This window comes from Cottoperca gobio, unplaced genomic scaffold (genome assembly GCF_900634415.1).
Source record: "Cottoperca gobio unplaced genomic scaffold, fCotGob3.1 fCotGob3_332arrow_ctg1, whole genome shotgun sequence".
NCBI classification, from domain to species: Eukaryota; Metazoa; Chordata; class Actinopteri; order Perciformes; family Bovichtidae; genus Cottoperca; species Cottoperca gobio.
The window spans coordinates 378109-393974 of NW_021166938.1; the positions used below are offsets into that span (position 1 = coordinate 378109).

The 15866-nt window shown below is 38.4% G+C and overlaps 1 protein-coding gene across 20 annotated transcripts in view; it reads right to left on the reverse strand.

The window, feature by feature from the left end:
• Positions 1 to 3804: 3804 nt before the first annotated feature.
• The window catches only part of nfasca (neurofascin homolog (chicken) a), a 159103-nt gene continuing 147041 nt past the window's right edge, over positions 3805 to 15866 (reverse strand). For all 20 annotated transcript variants that reach the window (XM_029427533.1, XM_029427536.1, XM_029427534.1 and 17 more), the window contains one exon: positions 3805 to 8635. In XM_029427533.1, coding sequence (XP_029283393.1) covers positions 8407 to 8635 — 229 coding nt within the window. In that variant the 3' untranslated portion in view covers positions 3805 to 8406. The remainder of the gene's footprint in view (positions 8636 to 15866) is intronic.

Genomic DNA, 15866 nt, shown 5'->3' on the forward strand with positions numbered 1-15866 from the left:
TGACATACAGACATACAGTACAGGTGTGTCACCTCTCTCCCTGTCTGCGACTAGACATTTTAAACAACATGAATAATTTAGTCCTGACAGATTGAGTCTGCGGTGGTTTAGTGTTTAGTGCCTTTTTAAACCCTGCTAGGTCTGCCACCCCCAAAGACAAATGAAAATGAATGGCATTACACGCTGTGTTGTGAGACGTTTTATTTTTCTCCCTGTGACTAATGAACAACACACGACACATAACATAGATTGATGGCTGTAAAGTACAGATGCCTGCATAACCAGGAAGGAGCTTGAATACAGTTTCCTAAAGCATGATAGAGGATCTCATTGGACCAGGATGGACAGAGATGTAGTAGACTTGATATAACTGAAACCCAGATAAATTATCTGCTGTGTGGACATAGATTAACAGAAATAATTCACAGATAAAAAAAATGTGATCATGTCAGAGGGAAACAGGAGGGGACTAGAGTGTAGCATAGATGTAGCGTAGCTATGTAGGTTCGTTTTACGATCTTACGTCATAAATGATCTGCACGGTCAATTTGAGCCGCGTTCAACTAACAAGATGGATCGATGGCTCAAGACAGGGTCAGTTAAAGGAAAATTAAATCAAAAATCTGACGTGAAGGTGCATCATCCTGATGCAGGTGATTCAGCAGCGACAACAAGTTGTTTTGTGTGCGTTACTGAGTCCCAGGAGAGCCGTTCGCCATCTAACCACCACCCGGCTGAAAGCTGTGAAATTCAGCATGAACGTGGAAAGTCCAGCGCTAAAGTGCAGAGAAAATATCACAGCGACTACATTAAATTTGGATTTTTTTTGGACTGGAGATGAAGAGGATCCCAATCCACACAGTGTTTTGTGCTAAACACAAGGATTACTTTGGGAAGCCTTCAGGATCTTTTGAGAGAAAACGTGATGAACTTAAGAAACACATGATGAAGGCGTCCTCACAGTTTGCATTTTGTGTATCTCTCAGTAGCAAACGATCTTGCTGTGGGTAAATTACAGCTCTGTACGGACAAACTCAGTAATAAATGTAGTCTACGTTTCATATCATGTGTAAAATCTATCAGCATTCACCATTTAAATCGCATATGAACTTGTAGAATCCGTAGTTGTATTTGTATTGTTGATTTAATGTGTGAACGAGCGATATAGAGAATGTCACATAAAGCTCATTATTAGGCTGTCATTTGTAATATATTGTTGGAGTGGTAAGCAGGCCTATTGTTTTTGGATATTTAGGGAGTTAGGTGGTCCGTGAGTGTTTTTTTATTGGTTAAGTGGTCCTTGGTCTGAAAAAGTTTGAGAAACACTGGTCTATTCTGTATGATCACAAGTTTGTTTGTTTCTTTACAGAATTTGCTTGTTGTGTAATTGTAGGGTTGTTGTATTTTGGTATAATCGTTATCCAGAAACTGAATGTTTCAGATCCTGGCTAAAAACCCACTTATTTTCTCTGGCTTTCTGTGGGTTTTAGTTAGGTCAAGTTCTGTACTTTTTCCTAGTTACTGTGTAAAGCACTTTGGTCAAACATGGGTTGTTTTTATATAAACTCACTTCACTTGACTCAACCCAAACAAAGATGGAAACCAGATAAGCAAGCAGCTTCCTGTTGCCATCTTTGCTTTGGGTCAAAGAAGGCTTGCACTCCTTCACAGAAGTCTACTGTTTTGTCTCAATAGTTTTTAAGGCTGGTTTAGTGTTAAACAGGATCTCACCATACATATACTGTAGTATCTACACCATACATTCATTGCCAGGTAGAATGTCAGCCAGAGGACCAGATAATAAAAGCGTCATATGTCATGTGTGTTTTTAGAGCCTGTCTGGCCAAATGTTTGCCAGGAGGATGCATTTGCAAAATTAGCAGGTCAGGGCATAAATAATACTTAAGGAAAGAGATAAAGCGTGGGATATTTTTGGGAATGACCCAACCTCCTAACCCGATGACTCCAATGAGATTCTGTCTTAAACACACACACACACACACACACACACACACACACACACACACACACACACACACACACACACACACACACACACACACACACACACACACACACACACACACACATAATATATAGCAGCACAGACATCCCTGCTGCATTCCTCAATGTCAATTTATTTTCTCAATCTTTGGCTCGGTTGCTGCAGAACTCTTATTGGTTTAATAATTACTAAACACTTCCTCTGAGACGCTTGGCCACACGTCCTTCAGTCCACTCCTTTCTGCCAGTCCATGTATTGGGTTGCTAATGGCCTTTTACCCACTAATGTACAAGATATATACAATATATATATATATATATATATATGTATGTATGTATATATATATATATATATATATATATATGTATATATGTATATATGTATATATATATATATATATATATATATATATATATATATATATATATATATATATATATATATATATACATATAGAACAGGGTCAGTAGACCTAGCTGACCACTGGTGGATTCTGCATTTTGGTGGCAATTTGGCATGTTCTCAGGTCTGATACTTTATTAAGTTCATATTGAAACTTGGAATATAACTATTCACAGGCCTACTTTTAAAAAACACAACAATTAGACACACACACAAAAGGTGGAACCCAGCATAGTTTTTCAATTAAATAATTTTTATTTATGTGTAGCACTGTATCCAATATTACATGTATTTTGCATTACTCACTGTCTTATGAAATGCCACTTTTTAGAGCTACACTGAAGTTGCCAACTCTGTTGTTTTGAGTTTCGTCAGTCTCTCTTCATGTGTAAAATGAACACTTCTCCATGTGAAACGACAAGGAGAGAGAACTCACAGCAAGAATCGGAGTGGTCCAAATCCACTAAGAGAGGAGACTGTGAAGAAAGAGTTCACATTTTCATTTTAGCAGCCCAACAGCCATAACAGTGTCCATGCACATTTTTTTAAGCTGTAGAATTTTGCCAAAAATGTAAATGTATTATGACCTGAACAGTGAGGGCAGCTGATGTTATCTGTAACAATACTTTACTAACTTATTCGCAGTCACCTGTCAAGTCCCCATGGAGGTGGGAATACAATACTAAAAAAACATTCTGGGTGGAAATTGCTTTGAGGTACATAGTGTAAGAGTGGTGCAGAATTGAATTCTGAAGCCTCACAGCACGAATGTTCACAGCTCAGTTCTGTGTGGGGCTTCACTGCAGCCTGTCCGTTTTCCCTATATCTGTTTCTTTCATGTGCGCTAGTTTCTTCTGAACACTGGAAAGGTTGCCCGTAGTTTAGGCACCTGCCCAGGGTGTACCCCAACTGCACAGGACACAGATATGACTTCACACAGATCATCACACAGATATGTGTGATATGACTTCAAGGAAATTCAGGCTTTAGCATCTGGAAATGGCAGTGGTCACTAGACAGCAAAACAGTTATGGCTGATTGCATAATGAGCAAAAGCTGGCATCTACAGAATAATTCAAAACGGTCCAGTGTATCTGTGATGAAATGATCAGTTGTCAGACAAAAAACACCCATGTTGACCCATGTCTGATGAATTCTTTTGAGATGTAAGCCACACTATAATAATCATAAAAAGCTCAGTGTTAAACTGCTAAAGGCTATATTACATTACCTGAAGGGACTTATACAGCTGTCCACCTATACACAATGTCAGACAAAACACAAGGTATGGTCAGTCTATTATTTTTCTTTTCTTGTTTAGTCTCTGAAAATAATATCAAAATGTTACAAAATGTTATAAAAGCTCAGAGATGAAAAGAGAGACCAGCCGTCAGGAGGTAGAGAAAAGGAGATAGCTTTACTATAAAGAAGGCGTCGCTAGCAGAAGTTGCAACATCTCATCATACACGCATACATGGTGAATATATTTATGCCATTTTCTGTTGAGTATGTATCCTACAAAAGCTGTTATTTTGCATGTCAAAGAAGCAAGACTTTGACAAGCTGCTCTCATACATATGGTAAAAACAAGAAGATGCTAACATGAGAATTCATTTTCAAAAAGCCAGTTGCAAATCTTGTCTGTGCGTGAGTAGAATTATACACTTTGCAGCACTTTGAAATGAAGAAAAACACAAAGCTGTGAAACTGCACATTGACATCTTATTTTCCCCCATTAAAGGTTAGCTGAGACGATGCAGACAGTAAAAAGAGTCAACGTGCACAACAAGAAAAAAAGCACTGTTCATCAGCAAATATGCATAATTCTCTTTTCTTTGTTATATAGCCAGTTTACAACATTTCCCCACTTTGATCCTGGGGGAAATGAGGAAAGGCCATGTGGGAAGAGGGGGGTGCAGGTTTCCAGACTAAACCTGGAAGAAAACGCTTAGAATGAGTCCAGTGAGAAAGTTTGGACCTACGTTCAACCCAATGTTTGATCTCTCAGTGCTTTTTCTTCCTGTTTTCTTCTATTTCAGCAGCAGTCTCGTGTTTTTGTCAATAAATCTGTGCTCGATGCTAAAACTAACAACCCTCTGTTGTCACACCAACATTAGAGTGAATACACTGTAAAGCAATGGCTTTACAGAAAATATCCCGCTGATTAAAACTCAGACGATATTTCTTTGATTTTCTGCAGAGACAGAGGGCAGCATGAGTTTTTGGAAGAGGGAATTACTGACAGAAAGGTTGTTTTTTCGGAGAATCAGACATCTCTTCGTTTTGAAAGAGGAGAGAAATGCTAGGCCAGAACTGTTTTCAAAATGGCTGCCTACTGTATGTTGTGTTCCATTTTAGGGGCCTCCTCCTTCAAAGTCTGCAAAATGAAAATGTGATAATGGAATGACAATGCCTGTCCTAATTAGAAGGCTCCTGCAAATGAGCCAAGAATGTCAGGCTCTGTTTGCCAAATTTGGTCAATTGATTGTGGGCCATGCAGTCACGTATTTAATTGTGCAATTTTTGACAACTTATAATTATATCAGATAAGTTGGCTGAAGTAAAGCCATTGCAGGATGTAAATAATGTTATATAAATAAATAATGTAATACTGTTGGTATTACAGATTTATATAAATATATTTGCCTTTTACCTTCTACACTGTTTGTCAGTTGCCCCCATTAATCTTACCATAATTGTTTACAGTATTTTACCTTCTAACCAATGCCATAACATCACGTAATGTGTTTCCACTGTTCTCCGCCTGTTTTGGGGAAAACTTTCTGGAACTAAATTTGGGCCCTGCTCTGTCTGTGAGGCTTGTCAGTGTCCTTTGTAGAAGAGGAGCGGACTCAACCTCTAGTCCTCTAAGGAGGCCTCTGAAATGGGACTAGCTATGCAACATGCATATGCACATGTTAGGTGAAAGGCATCCGAGGAAGGAGTCTGTAGTCTCAGAGAGATGATGAATGTATAACAGTTTAAAGGTTTGTTCCAATACCTTTTTTTTAGGCCTATTAGCAGTTTGTGTGTGACGATGCTACAAACGGTATATTGCAGGAGCACTTACTTCTTATTTACATCCTAGAATCTAACCTATTCCTCTCTCACAATATAGAATCCAAACCACTATCAAACAAGTGACTGATAGACTTGCCACAGTCAGTACCACACATCACAATGTCAAAGCAAAGGGCAACATAGAGTGAAGGATGATTCTTGTTACTTTTCAGATTGCAAATTTTAGTCAAAGCTACATTACAAAGGTGTATGACACGCTAAAGATGCACCTGTTGCATTTGCTTGGTGGATACAGATTTGTGACTTTGTTTCCTTTTCGGATAAAGCATTTTTCAGGGGCAATCGACTTTTAAATATTTACAAATACATGAGATGTTTTTCAGGACCTACATGTACAGAATATATGTCAAATAAATAATAACTGTGGTGTAAAGGTTATGATACATAAATCTGAATAACAACACAGAGCTGTAATACAACATGAGTACGAGAAGAGCAGCACAATGGACAGATAAACATGTACGATTACAGATATTTAGTTGTTCTTTTGTTTACAGCAGAAAGCCAGCTGCTACAAATATCACAAAATATCTTGAACATACTGTTGTGTTTAATGCTTCTCATGAACAGTAACAGATTCTGGACACATCTTTATTCTGGCTATTTCGAGTGTGACAACAAAATAAGTTGGTAAGAAATGTGTATATAACAATTATTAAATTAAGGACTTATATTAATACTATCCACATAATGTAATAAATAGAATGATAAAATAAATATTTGAAATACAAAGTGAGCTGCAGACACTTTCTGCAGTAAAGATCTTTTTGATATTGGAGGGTTTAATAGTGAGTAGCAGGTAACTACAGTCTGAGTGCCAACATGATGTAGTGAAACAAATGAGCACTCAGTGAACGCTAAGTATAAAATAAAGTAATTTCATCAGTCTGCTAACAGAATGACAAATATGGTTGTAGACAAGTGAAATACTGAGCGTACATACTTCCAATAACTTGTTTAGTTACTCAAACTGTTTTCTTTTTCCTTTCTTCCTCTGCAAAAACTAAAAAATAAGCTGATACGTTTCATTTCAAAGGTGGCTGTGAATTTAATGTATATATTTTCATGCTGTAAATTCAAGTATTCTACACAGCCCTAAGGCTTTCCTTTTTTATCTGTAATGATTAACAAATTAATTGAGTTTATAAAAACTAGAGGGAGAGTTGTTGATCTCTCTGTAAAGTTGGGTTCAGAGTGTGATAGCATATATAGTCAATGCACAGACGTGAGAGGACACAAATGAATGAATTGAGCCAAAGATGTGTCCATGAGTTGAAGATATTTCAACTTCAGCAAAACGTTTTGCCTTTTCGGCGGCTTCATGACTCTAATTCATGAACATACGGAGGCAAAAAAAGAGACATCTAGAGGAAAGTAACAGGGTGCATGATACTAACTATATTGGCTGTAAACACAGACTGCAACCAAAGAAAAATCCAGTAGTGAAATAAAACTCAAGGCAAAAATATAGTCTGAACACACCCTGAGGATCCCCAGCTCTCGTACTGCATTCATGTCCCAAGGGAGAGAACGTAGATTTTAGCTTCCAACTCGAAAACATGACACAGTTTACCGGAGCTCAAAACTCATTCAGGAATTTGGGATTAGGGCCCTAAACTTCCAGAATTATAGTGTCACAATTGAGAAAATACATGTAGGTAGGTTGAAGAGGAATATACTATCTCTCCTTTTTTTTTTTTCGCCTTTTTTCCTGCCATAATTAAGTAATTCTATGACCACAATGTTGGGTTGACGTTACAATGTTTTGTTTGGTATAAAATGACTATTTGTAAATTATAAGAAATCAAAGCCAAAATAAAACAAAAACATTTGAACTGTCAACCATTTGACTGAATGCAGCTTTAGCCTTCTGACTAGGGGGTTGTGGTCTACTGGTGTTTCTCAAGCAAAATGTACTTTCCTCTCTGTTGCCTTCCATTTCTTTTGCACTAATTACTACCATGCTCCAAAATAATATTTTTTTCAACATACTTTAGCAGAGCTTGATGCTTGTGGCAGAAATAGCTTTTCATGTGGCGGCCATTTTGAACATCTGCACTACAATATTGGATTTGAGGTAAGACAAACATGTCTACCACAGCGAACAAGGCAAAGTGAATGAAAGCATGTGAATTAGCCTGCAAATGGTAAAAAAAAGAAACCCAAAATGTGTACTTTTACTAACCAGATTAAACCTAAAATGTTATGGAGGAGGTGATAGTGCATAGTTTAGCAGGGCACTAAAATGAGTGCCTGGACTGTATACAGCACTCTTTAATATTCAATGACTCGTCTACCAGCTGTGGAAAAACTAAAATCTTTCATTGCGTAGATATCAATATGATAAACATATCTGCAGGCATCCTGTTGAGTTTGATGGTTAGAAGCTGATATGTTACAGGACGGGCCAGAGTGTGTGTAAGGGACCTCTTGTGTGTACTTTACTGGGATGCTACACAGAGGCAAATTAGGAAGGAGAGCAGGGACGCTGAAAATGTTCGGAGCAGAATCGAACCAAAGAAACATCTTTAAAGAACGCTTGTTGATGCTTCCACGTGCTGAAGGCTGCCCCGAAAGCACACTTCAAGTCTGTGTACGGGCAGGCAGAGCGCAGAGGAAAATGAGCACTGTCCTCTTTGTCCAAACGTTACCTCCAATGGGCCAATTTCTTCACGCTGGAAACTAAAATAAAGGCTTGTGGTCTTTGTCCACTCCCGTGTTCCCCTGTTACTTTATCTGCAGAGGAAAGCCTACACAGTCTCCAGACAGGTCCGGCTGCGTTCCTTCTGTGTTTAATGTGTTTCATATATTAATATATTCACGTGTGTGTGTTTGTGTCTTTGTGTATGATGTTGTGGTTTGTTGTAACATCCTCAAATCCGAGGATTCCACCGCGCCCCTCGTGTGCTGCTACGGCGCTATGCCAGCGAGTAAATTGCGTTGACGGGCGAGGTGGCCTCAGAGCTCTCGTTGCCCTCTGTTTCATCCTTGTCCTTCTTCACCGTGTACTGGCCAATGAAAGAGCCGTCCTCGTTGAACTGGCCGTCGCCGCCTTCGCCGTAGTCCACCAGACTGTCGTCGCTTTCCTTCACGTTGCCATCCAGTGACGTCTGACTGCCCTGTAGAGGCTTGTTGTCCTCATCGCTGCTGCAAAGGTGAATGAAGAGCAGAGTTAAAGGTTAAAATGGGAACAGGATGTTCTTACAGTGTCAGCAGGAGTTTGAGACCCTGTCTTCCTGTCGGCACAGTTTAAAAGGGGAAATTGAAACGTTATGGGGATTGCAGGTAAAGAAATGATGTTAATTCCATATTTTCAGCTTTTCGAACTCTTAGTGAAGTGAATGAATGTTCAGGTCACTCAGGTCTTGTCAGACTAGAATTTAGATTTTTATGATTCATTTCTTTGCCATATTTTCCTTAAAGGACAGGTTTTTATAATTTCAATTCTATAAGAATACAGTACTCACATGCTATATGTCATTTGGAAGTGTCTGTATGTATTCCTCCTAACTATACCGGCCATAGAGCAATTCCTTGGTAGAGCAACTACACTGTAAGTGAAGTTATATGAAAAGACGCATTCAGCCAAAGCTAATACGAGGCTTCAGCCAAATCAAGTGGATATATTCTTTGTGGTAGCTGAGATGACAGTTTCCGTGTCCAGCTGCAAGGATCCATGTGACAATAAGGGTTGTCATCTGCCCATATTGCAGATTTCCATAACGAGTCCACACAGAAACTGTATGTGTGGAGTGTATGCAGAGTGCAGGCACCTTGCATCATATAAACAAAACCATGTGTGCATCCAGTTTTTTGGAATAAATCTGGCTCTCTGATAGGAGGCTGCTAAATTCTCATGGTAGCATCAGCTGAACTAAGTTGTTCAACATACTTATGGCATGTGAGTACTGTATCAAGATGGAATCCAAACCTATCATTTAATAAGATAGCTGCATTTGTATTTTATACCAAAGATGCTTGTTGATCTAAAGTAAAATGTTTATTTTGCAAATCACTATACAGTATTCGCCTGTATGTTTTAAAAGCAACCCTGTCTCCTGAAAATGATGTACATATAAAACTAATTTGCTCCAGTGTGTTTTATAGTAAATGTAATTGCCTTTATCTGCAAACTGTTCACTGCCAATACAAAATGTTTGTACAGAATAAATCTGCAAAACGATCACTGTCATCACATTTCTCTGTTTTTCCCTAGCCTCAACTAATCTCTAATCCTAAAAACACATGGGACGCAAAGCATGAACTCATTGTTCTGCGCTTGAATTATTTGTGATAAACTCGTCCCCATGACTTCTGTACTGTAAAAGAATGTCACACTTCCTGGACTGGAAAATATACTGCCAGTGAAAATATTACGTACATAAACGTGGCAACACAAATCAGTGAACATACAGTATTTAGTAGGAGACAGGGCTGATTAAAAGACATAAATACTGTTGTCAAAAATTTAAATAAGACATTTGCATACACATGCTAAATGTGGCCATATTCTGACATGAGATCCAAGCATTAAAACTCCATTGCACCTCATTTGTAGAGCTGTGCTTGATTTCAGTTCAGAGCAAGGCAGTCTCCTAACTCCGGTTTTAGGGGGAAGAGAATTTCATGCACAGAAAGAAAAAGCTACAGACTAGCATTAGCTTTCTTGTTGAGATCAAGCCAGGAGCATAACAGCAGGAAATGCACTTTAAGGATGCAAAAGTGAGATGTTTTTCTGTTTGATTTCTCTTCTCTGCTCAGGTCTGTGTATTGCATGTTAAGCTTATCAAACATTATGTATTCAGTTTCCCTTGGAGAGGACAGAATCTACACAGTAGCTTCTCAGAATCATCATGCTCCATGCTGAAACATTTTGGGAACCACAGACATCACATTTTAGAAACCATACATGTTAATAATCAAGAGTACAAATTGACCATGATCCCAGTCTGACATGATTGAAATTCAGCAAATTCAACTCAAATCCAGTATTTATTATATCAATCCACAAAAAAATATTAGTAGAGTGAGAGGCAGCGAGAAGCAGATAGTGAAACGATGGACGCTTTCAGAACACATGCTGACAAGTAACGAGGTGAACAGATGAAAAGATGAAGAGAGTGGGAGTTGATCATAAAGTAGGTAAAGGGGAGGGAAAGGACGTCATTTTATAATCCATGAGTCAAGAATATCTCTGATTGGTTTTACTAAAAACTTCTTAGCAGCTTTGACTGTATGTTAACAAGTTAGTTCATTTAAATGACAAAAGCATAGCGTATACAGAGTAGAGAGAAATGTGTCACCGACCAAATACTTAGAGACTGCAGTGTTTATGTATTTGTAAAGAAAGAAAAGTGTTGTCACTAAAAGAAGGCATGTAAGTTTTCAATTCAGCTGCAGTTGTCCTCATAACTCATCAATACATCAGGTGAAGAATGTAGTAAGGTGAGCAGCACAGAGATGCTGCAGATAGAAAGTGTTTCTGTGCTTCACTATCCTTTGAGTGTGAGATGATCAGAAGGACATCTCTCTATGCACCAGTGCTACTGAAACACTTTGAGATTACATCTCTTACAGCTAATTAAAAAAATCTTGCCAAGAGGCAGGGACTTTTTCAAACCGCCTGCTCTGAACACATTTGCCAAGCTTGCTTTTATTTGTTGACCACACACTCACAGCTTCGGTGAGCCGGGAGGCTTTAAGAGAGAGCCTTTTATTTCAGAGACTTGAAAATACTTGAGGGCAGAATCACGAATGATTCAAATATCTGATTAGGTGTTTTTTTGACTAGAAGAGCAAAGGTGGGGGAAGTAACTTTGAAGCGGAAGTGAGTAATCTTCCTTGCATAAAGGAACGTAAACTCCTTCATCTTCAGCGTAAACAAATGCGTAACATAACTATATAGTCAGGAAGTCAACTCTCTTGACAGATTTGTAGTGAGGACATTGTATGGGATTGATATTATCCTGTATTGGATTAGCCATGGTTTGAAATGCTTTGATAGATAAAATTCATTAGGGTGGTAACAAATTGGAATAGCACTAACAGACATTAATCAATTAAAATGCACTGCAAATGAGCAACACAAGATGAGATCATTTTAGAGCAGGATTAAGAGGACTCAGGTGGAGATTCTTCTCCTTTCATACCTTTCAAGAGACCTTTGGAATGAGGAAAATAAATCCCAAAAAAGAGACAAAGGACACAGACATAAAGTGGGAAGGGTAGAACAGAAAGACAGTCATGACACAGATGGACAACCAGACATGTGAAATACACAGATACTGTAAAGGGAGATGAGAGCAACATTAACATTTATATATTTTTGCTAAGGGTGGGGGTACATTTAAATTGTCATACTAATGTAATAATAAAATAATGATAATTGTTGTCCATATGAGAAACGGGCAGCATAGCAGGTGTCATCTAATTCCAGTTTGTGACAACTCGGGTCTTGCTTTTGTTTGTTTTGGCCATCATTGCTATTCGTTATAATAACACTGAAGTCACCAATTGTTCAAATACGGGGAATTCACAACAAAGAATTTTGGCAGGGCAAGAAATACGAGCAGTCGGACAGATTGTCACAGCCAAGGATCCTAATTACTACACAATTCCACACCTCATGATTCATGGCGTGCATTTACACAATTTCCATGTTCTCGTTTGACCATAGGGCTGAGTTGTAAATAAGCCAACAGTTTATCTAAACCACTTAATGTGGAGGTAAAACTGAAAGTGAGCTCATCTGAAATGTCCACACATGAAACATGAGTGCCCAACTACAGTAAGTACAGCAGGTTCTTGTTGTTCACATTTATTTTCTCTTCCAAATAGATGTGGCTGGAGGTTTCCTTACAGCCTGTACGATGGTCTGAGTGCTTGTGTTTCTTGACCCTTTTAAGAGATGTTGATGCATTCCCAGATCTCAGCAATTAACTTGGTTTGTTAAATGCTAAAGGCAAACTACAAAAATGAAGACCCAAATTGTAATAAATTAGATTAATCCTTTAAAAACTACACCATAAAACCTAATTTGTTTTCCATGCGGAATAACGAGTAAAAGTATGACTTAATCATGTTTAGAAATGATGTTTTAAAACTACTGAAGATCCTCTGAAAGACAGGATGCAAAACAAGATGGAGAGAACAGGAGAAGCTAAGCACAGAAGAAATAGTATGTCATCCTTGCTGTTTTCACTTACTTTCACCGAAGTATTTTCTACTTTCAAGATTCATGGATCCAAGGTCGTTGGTGAGATCTTTGAAATGTTTGTTAAATTCTTTGTCGTCAAATGTTTTCTCCAGTTGTTTGTTGCCTAAATCAGTTCCTTAAGGGTGTCAAATTGTGCCAAACCTAGATCGCCATGCCTCCCTGACCTCCCTACAACCCACATGGATTTCCCTCGCCCCATGCACCTGGTGGCGGATGCTTTTTAAATGTCAGCCGACAGAGGAAATACAATGCAATTAAGCACTAGAAGGGTGAAAAACATGTTAGTGCCTTAGCTGGAGGTTCAGATGTCCCATAATGTTCAGCTGGGCTGCTGGAACAGCTGATCTGTGAAGAGGCTGACATGTGCTGTTATGGGGACGGATAGTTCTGTGTTCTTTTGTTTACAGGGAGACTTTTCAGACGGGCCCTTTTGGTATGGACAGAAATACACAGGCAACACTGCGCAATATTATGTTAAGATTAATTGTGTGATATTGCTCGATAAAAATCAGCTTCGAGCCATACAAAAGTAATAAATAAAAGGATAAATGAGACGTTTTACTGGGAGGTAGTGGGCCATAGTCTGTGTGTTTTAATTGAAGTATGACTTTGAATTTGCTCTCTTCATGTGATTCCATAAGAGTTTAGGGCTGAACCAAGACATTTTTTATTTAGTTCTGATCATTTCAGCAGCTGCTCTGCTGTGTTCTAAGAGATAATGCATATATATATATAATTTCCCTTCATCTTGGCTTACTGTGAATTATTGTGCACTCATGTTATTTTTCTACGTACCAAGTATGCAATTTAAAAGCAGAATATGTATCACTAGGGTGATGGAGGATTAATATTTCAATCCAATTTAAATTTTAAGGCAATTTAGCCCCATGCAAAATAAATGTATTCCTACAACTGAAGAGGGACTGTGGCACTTTACTTTCTTTTGTTCCTAAACCTGAGCACAAAGAATGACTTGGTGAACACACTGTTTAATCACCAGGAAAATAGGCTTTTTAAGGAATAGCTGGTCATTTTGGGAAATACACTAATTTTCTTTCTTTACACTGATGAGATCAGAACGACCCTCATATCGTGTTAAGTCTAGCTTAACATAAAGACTGGAAACTGGAAGAAACAGATACCCTGGCTCAATGCCTACAAATAACTGTAAAGCTGACTGACCCATTGCAGCTGGATTGTTTAGTCTGTGTATGATGGTCTATTGATGCTCAGGTGACTTAAGTGATGCAATCCTGCTTTGTCAAACGGAGACATTTAACCAATATTATCTTTCATTGAGAAAATGTCATCCATGTTTGTATCTCCTTTAGATGTGACTATTGCAACGCACTATATTCTGGAAAAACATCCAAACTGCAGCTGATAGAAAACTCTGCTGCCACATCAAACGGATTCATGATGCCCTTCACTGGTTGCCTCTGATTGGTTTTAAAATGTAACTGTTTGTTTTCAAAGCTTTGAATGGTTCCTGTTCCTGCCTATATCTGTGATCTGCATAGTCCCTCCCAAACTTAAAGTATGTTCTATTAAATCTCTTCTACAAAACTCACTGTTATGACTCTTATGGCTCTTTCTTAACTGATTTTTGTAATAACTGATATTTGTTGTAATCTTTTTTAATGATTATATCTTGTGTTATATTATGTATTTGGGATTGTATTTACTTGTATTATTAGTTTTTATTGTAAAGCACATTGTAACTTTGTTTTGAAAGGAGTTATATAATAAAGTTATTTTAGGGGACCAGTTGCAATAAATAGACGTACTGACTAATGCATGTCTCTGGCCTTCCTTGGAACCCTGGTCTTGTTAGTAACTGAACAGGTCTGAAGTTTAGATATGTTGGTTGATAATTGGATTGACAGTTTGACACCCATAAAGGAACCAATGCCTGGCACTCAGCTTTATCCTCTGCTAATCATATTTAATCACTATGGTGTCAGCTGCATTCTGTGATGTGTCCTCTGTCGATCACATTGTTCAAATAGTGCTTTAAAAACTAATGAAGGCCAGTTGGACTGATATTTCTTATATCATAAACGAAATCTGAACACTCTTTGCAGACTGACCAAAGAGCCAGACATTTATCAGGCAGGTTGTATTGCTTCACCAAATAAGCTGCACCTTATCCAGCCCACGTTCATCTGCTCACCCTGACATGCAAAGGCCAAGAGAGATGCCGTGCCGAAACCAAAGTACCTGTTCTCGTTTTCGTTTTCATTTTCGTTCCTGTCAGGGACAGATGACCCATTTCAGCGTGGGGGAAAGAGAGGGACGAGACGTGAGGAAAAACGGGAGACAGTAAGAGAGAGGAAGTGTAGAGAAAGAAAGAGGAAGGAAGGAGGACAAGCTCCACATGATACATGCATGTGAATCCTTGCATGCACACAAACACAAACACAAAAACACACAAATACACAAACACACAAACACACAAACACACACAGAGCTGAGAGCTGAGTGGACTTGAGGGATTAGCACCAGAGCTGAGTCTGGGTCAGAATAAGAGTAAAGCAAAGACCTTGACTGTAAGAGAGGGGTTGGGTATGAATGTTAGACTCATTATTGATTGAAATAAACAAGCAGGATCTCACACGCTGGAGAAGGATTAATCACACAGTATTAAGCACAACGCCACAGCACTACTCTGGTGATAATTGATGCAAATCACGCCTCTTTTTAAGGTACCATGCTCATTTGGATCCATCTTTTGAATTTCAGTCCCATCAGATTCACTGCTGTGTCAAGAATGTATTTCAGTACATTTAGCAAAAGTATTTTACAACAAAGCAGAGCTTCATTATGATAAGACATTCCTTATTGCTTTAGAAATGTTTCCATAGATAGTCAGAATACTATGAAAGTAGTAGTATCGGCTGTTATGTGTATATGTAGGCATTTATACTGTTGACTTTTCAATTAGATTCAGAGGCCTTTTCTCATCCCAGAGTGTCTACTATTAAAGATACAAACTTAAAGGTTCAATGTGTAGTTCTGAGCCGCTCCAAAGAAATAGGGGGCAGTATTTCACCTCTAAACTGGCTCCATGCAATCTAAATTCATCAATCATCAAAACCATTAGTTATTAAAAAAGCTATAGTATGTTAACCTGTTGATATTTTAGTTGTAGTAGTTTGGCAT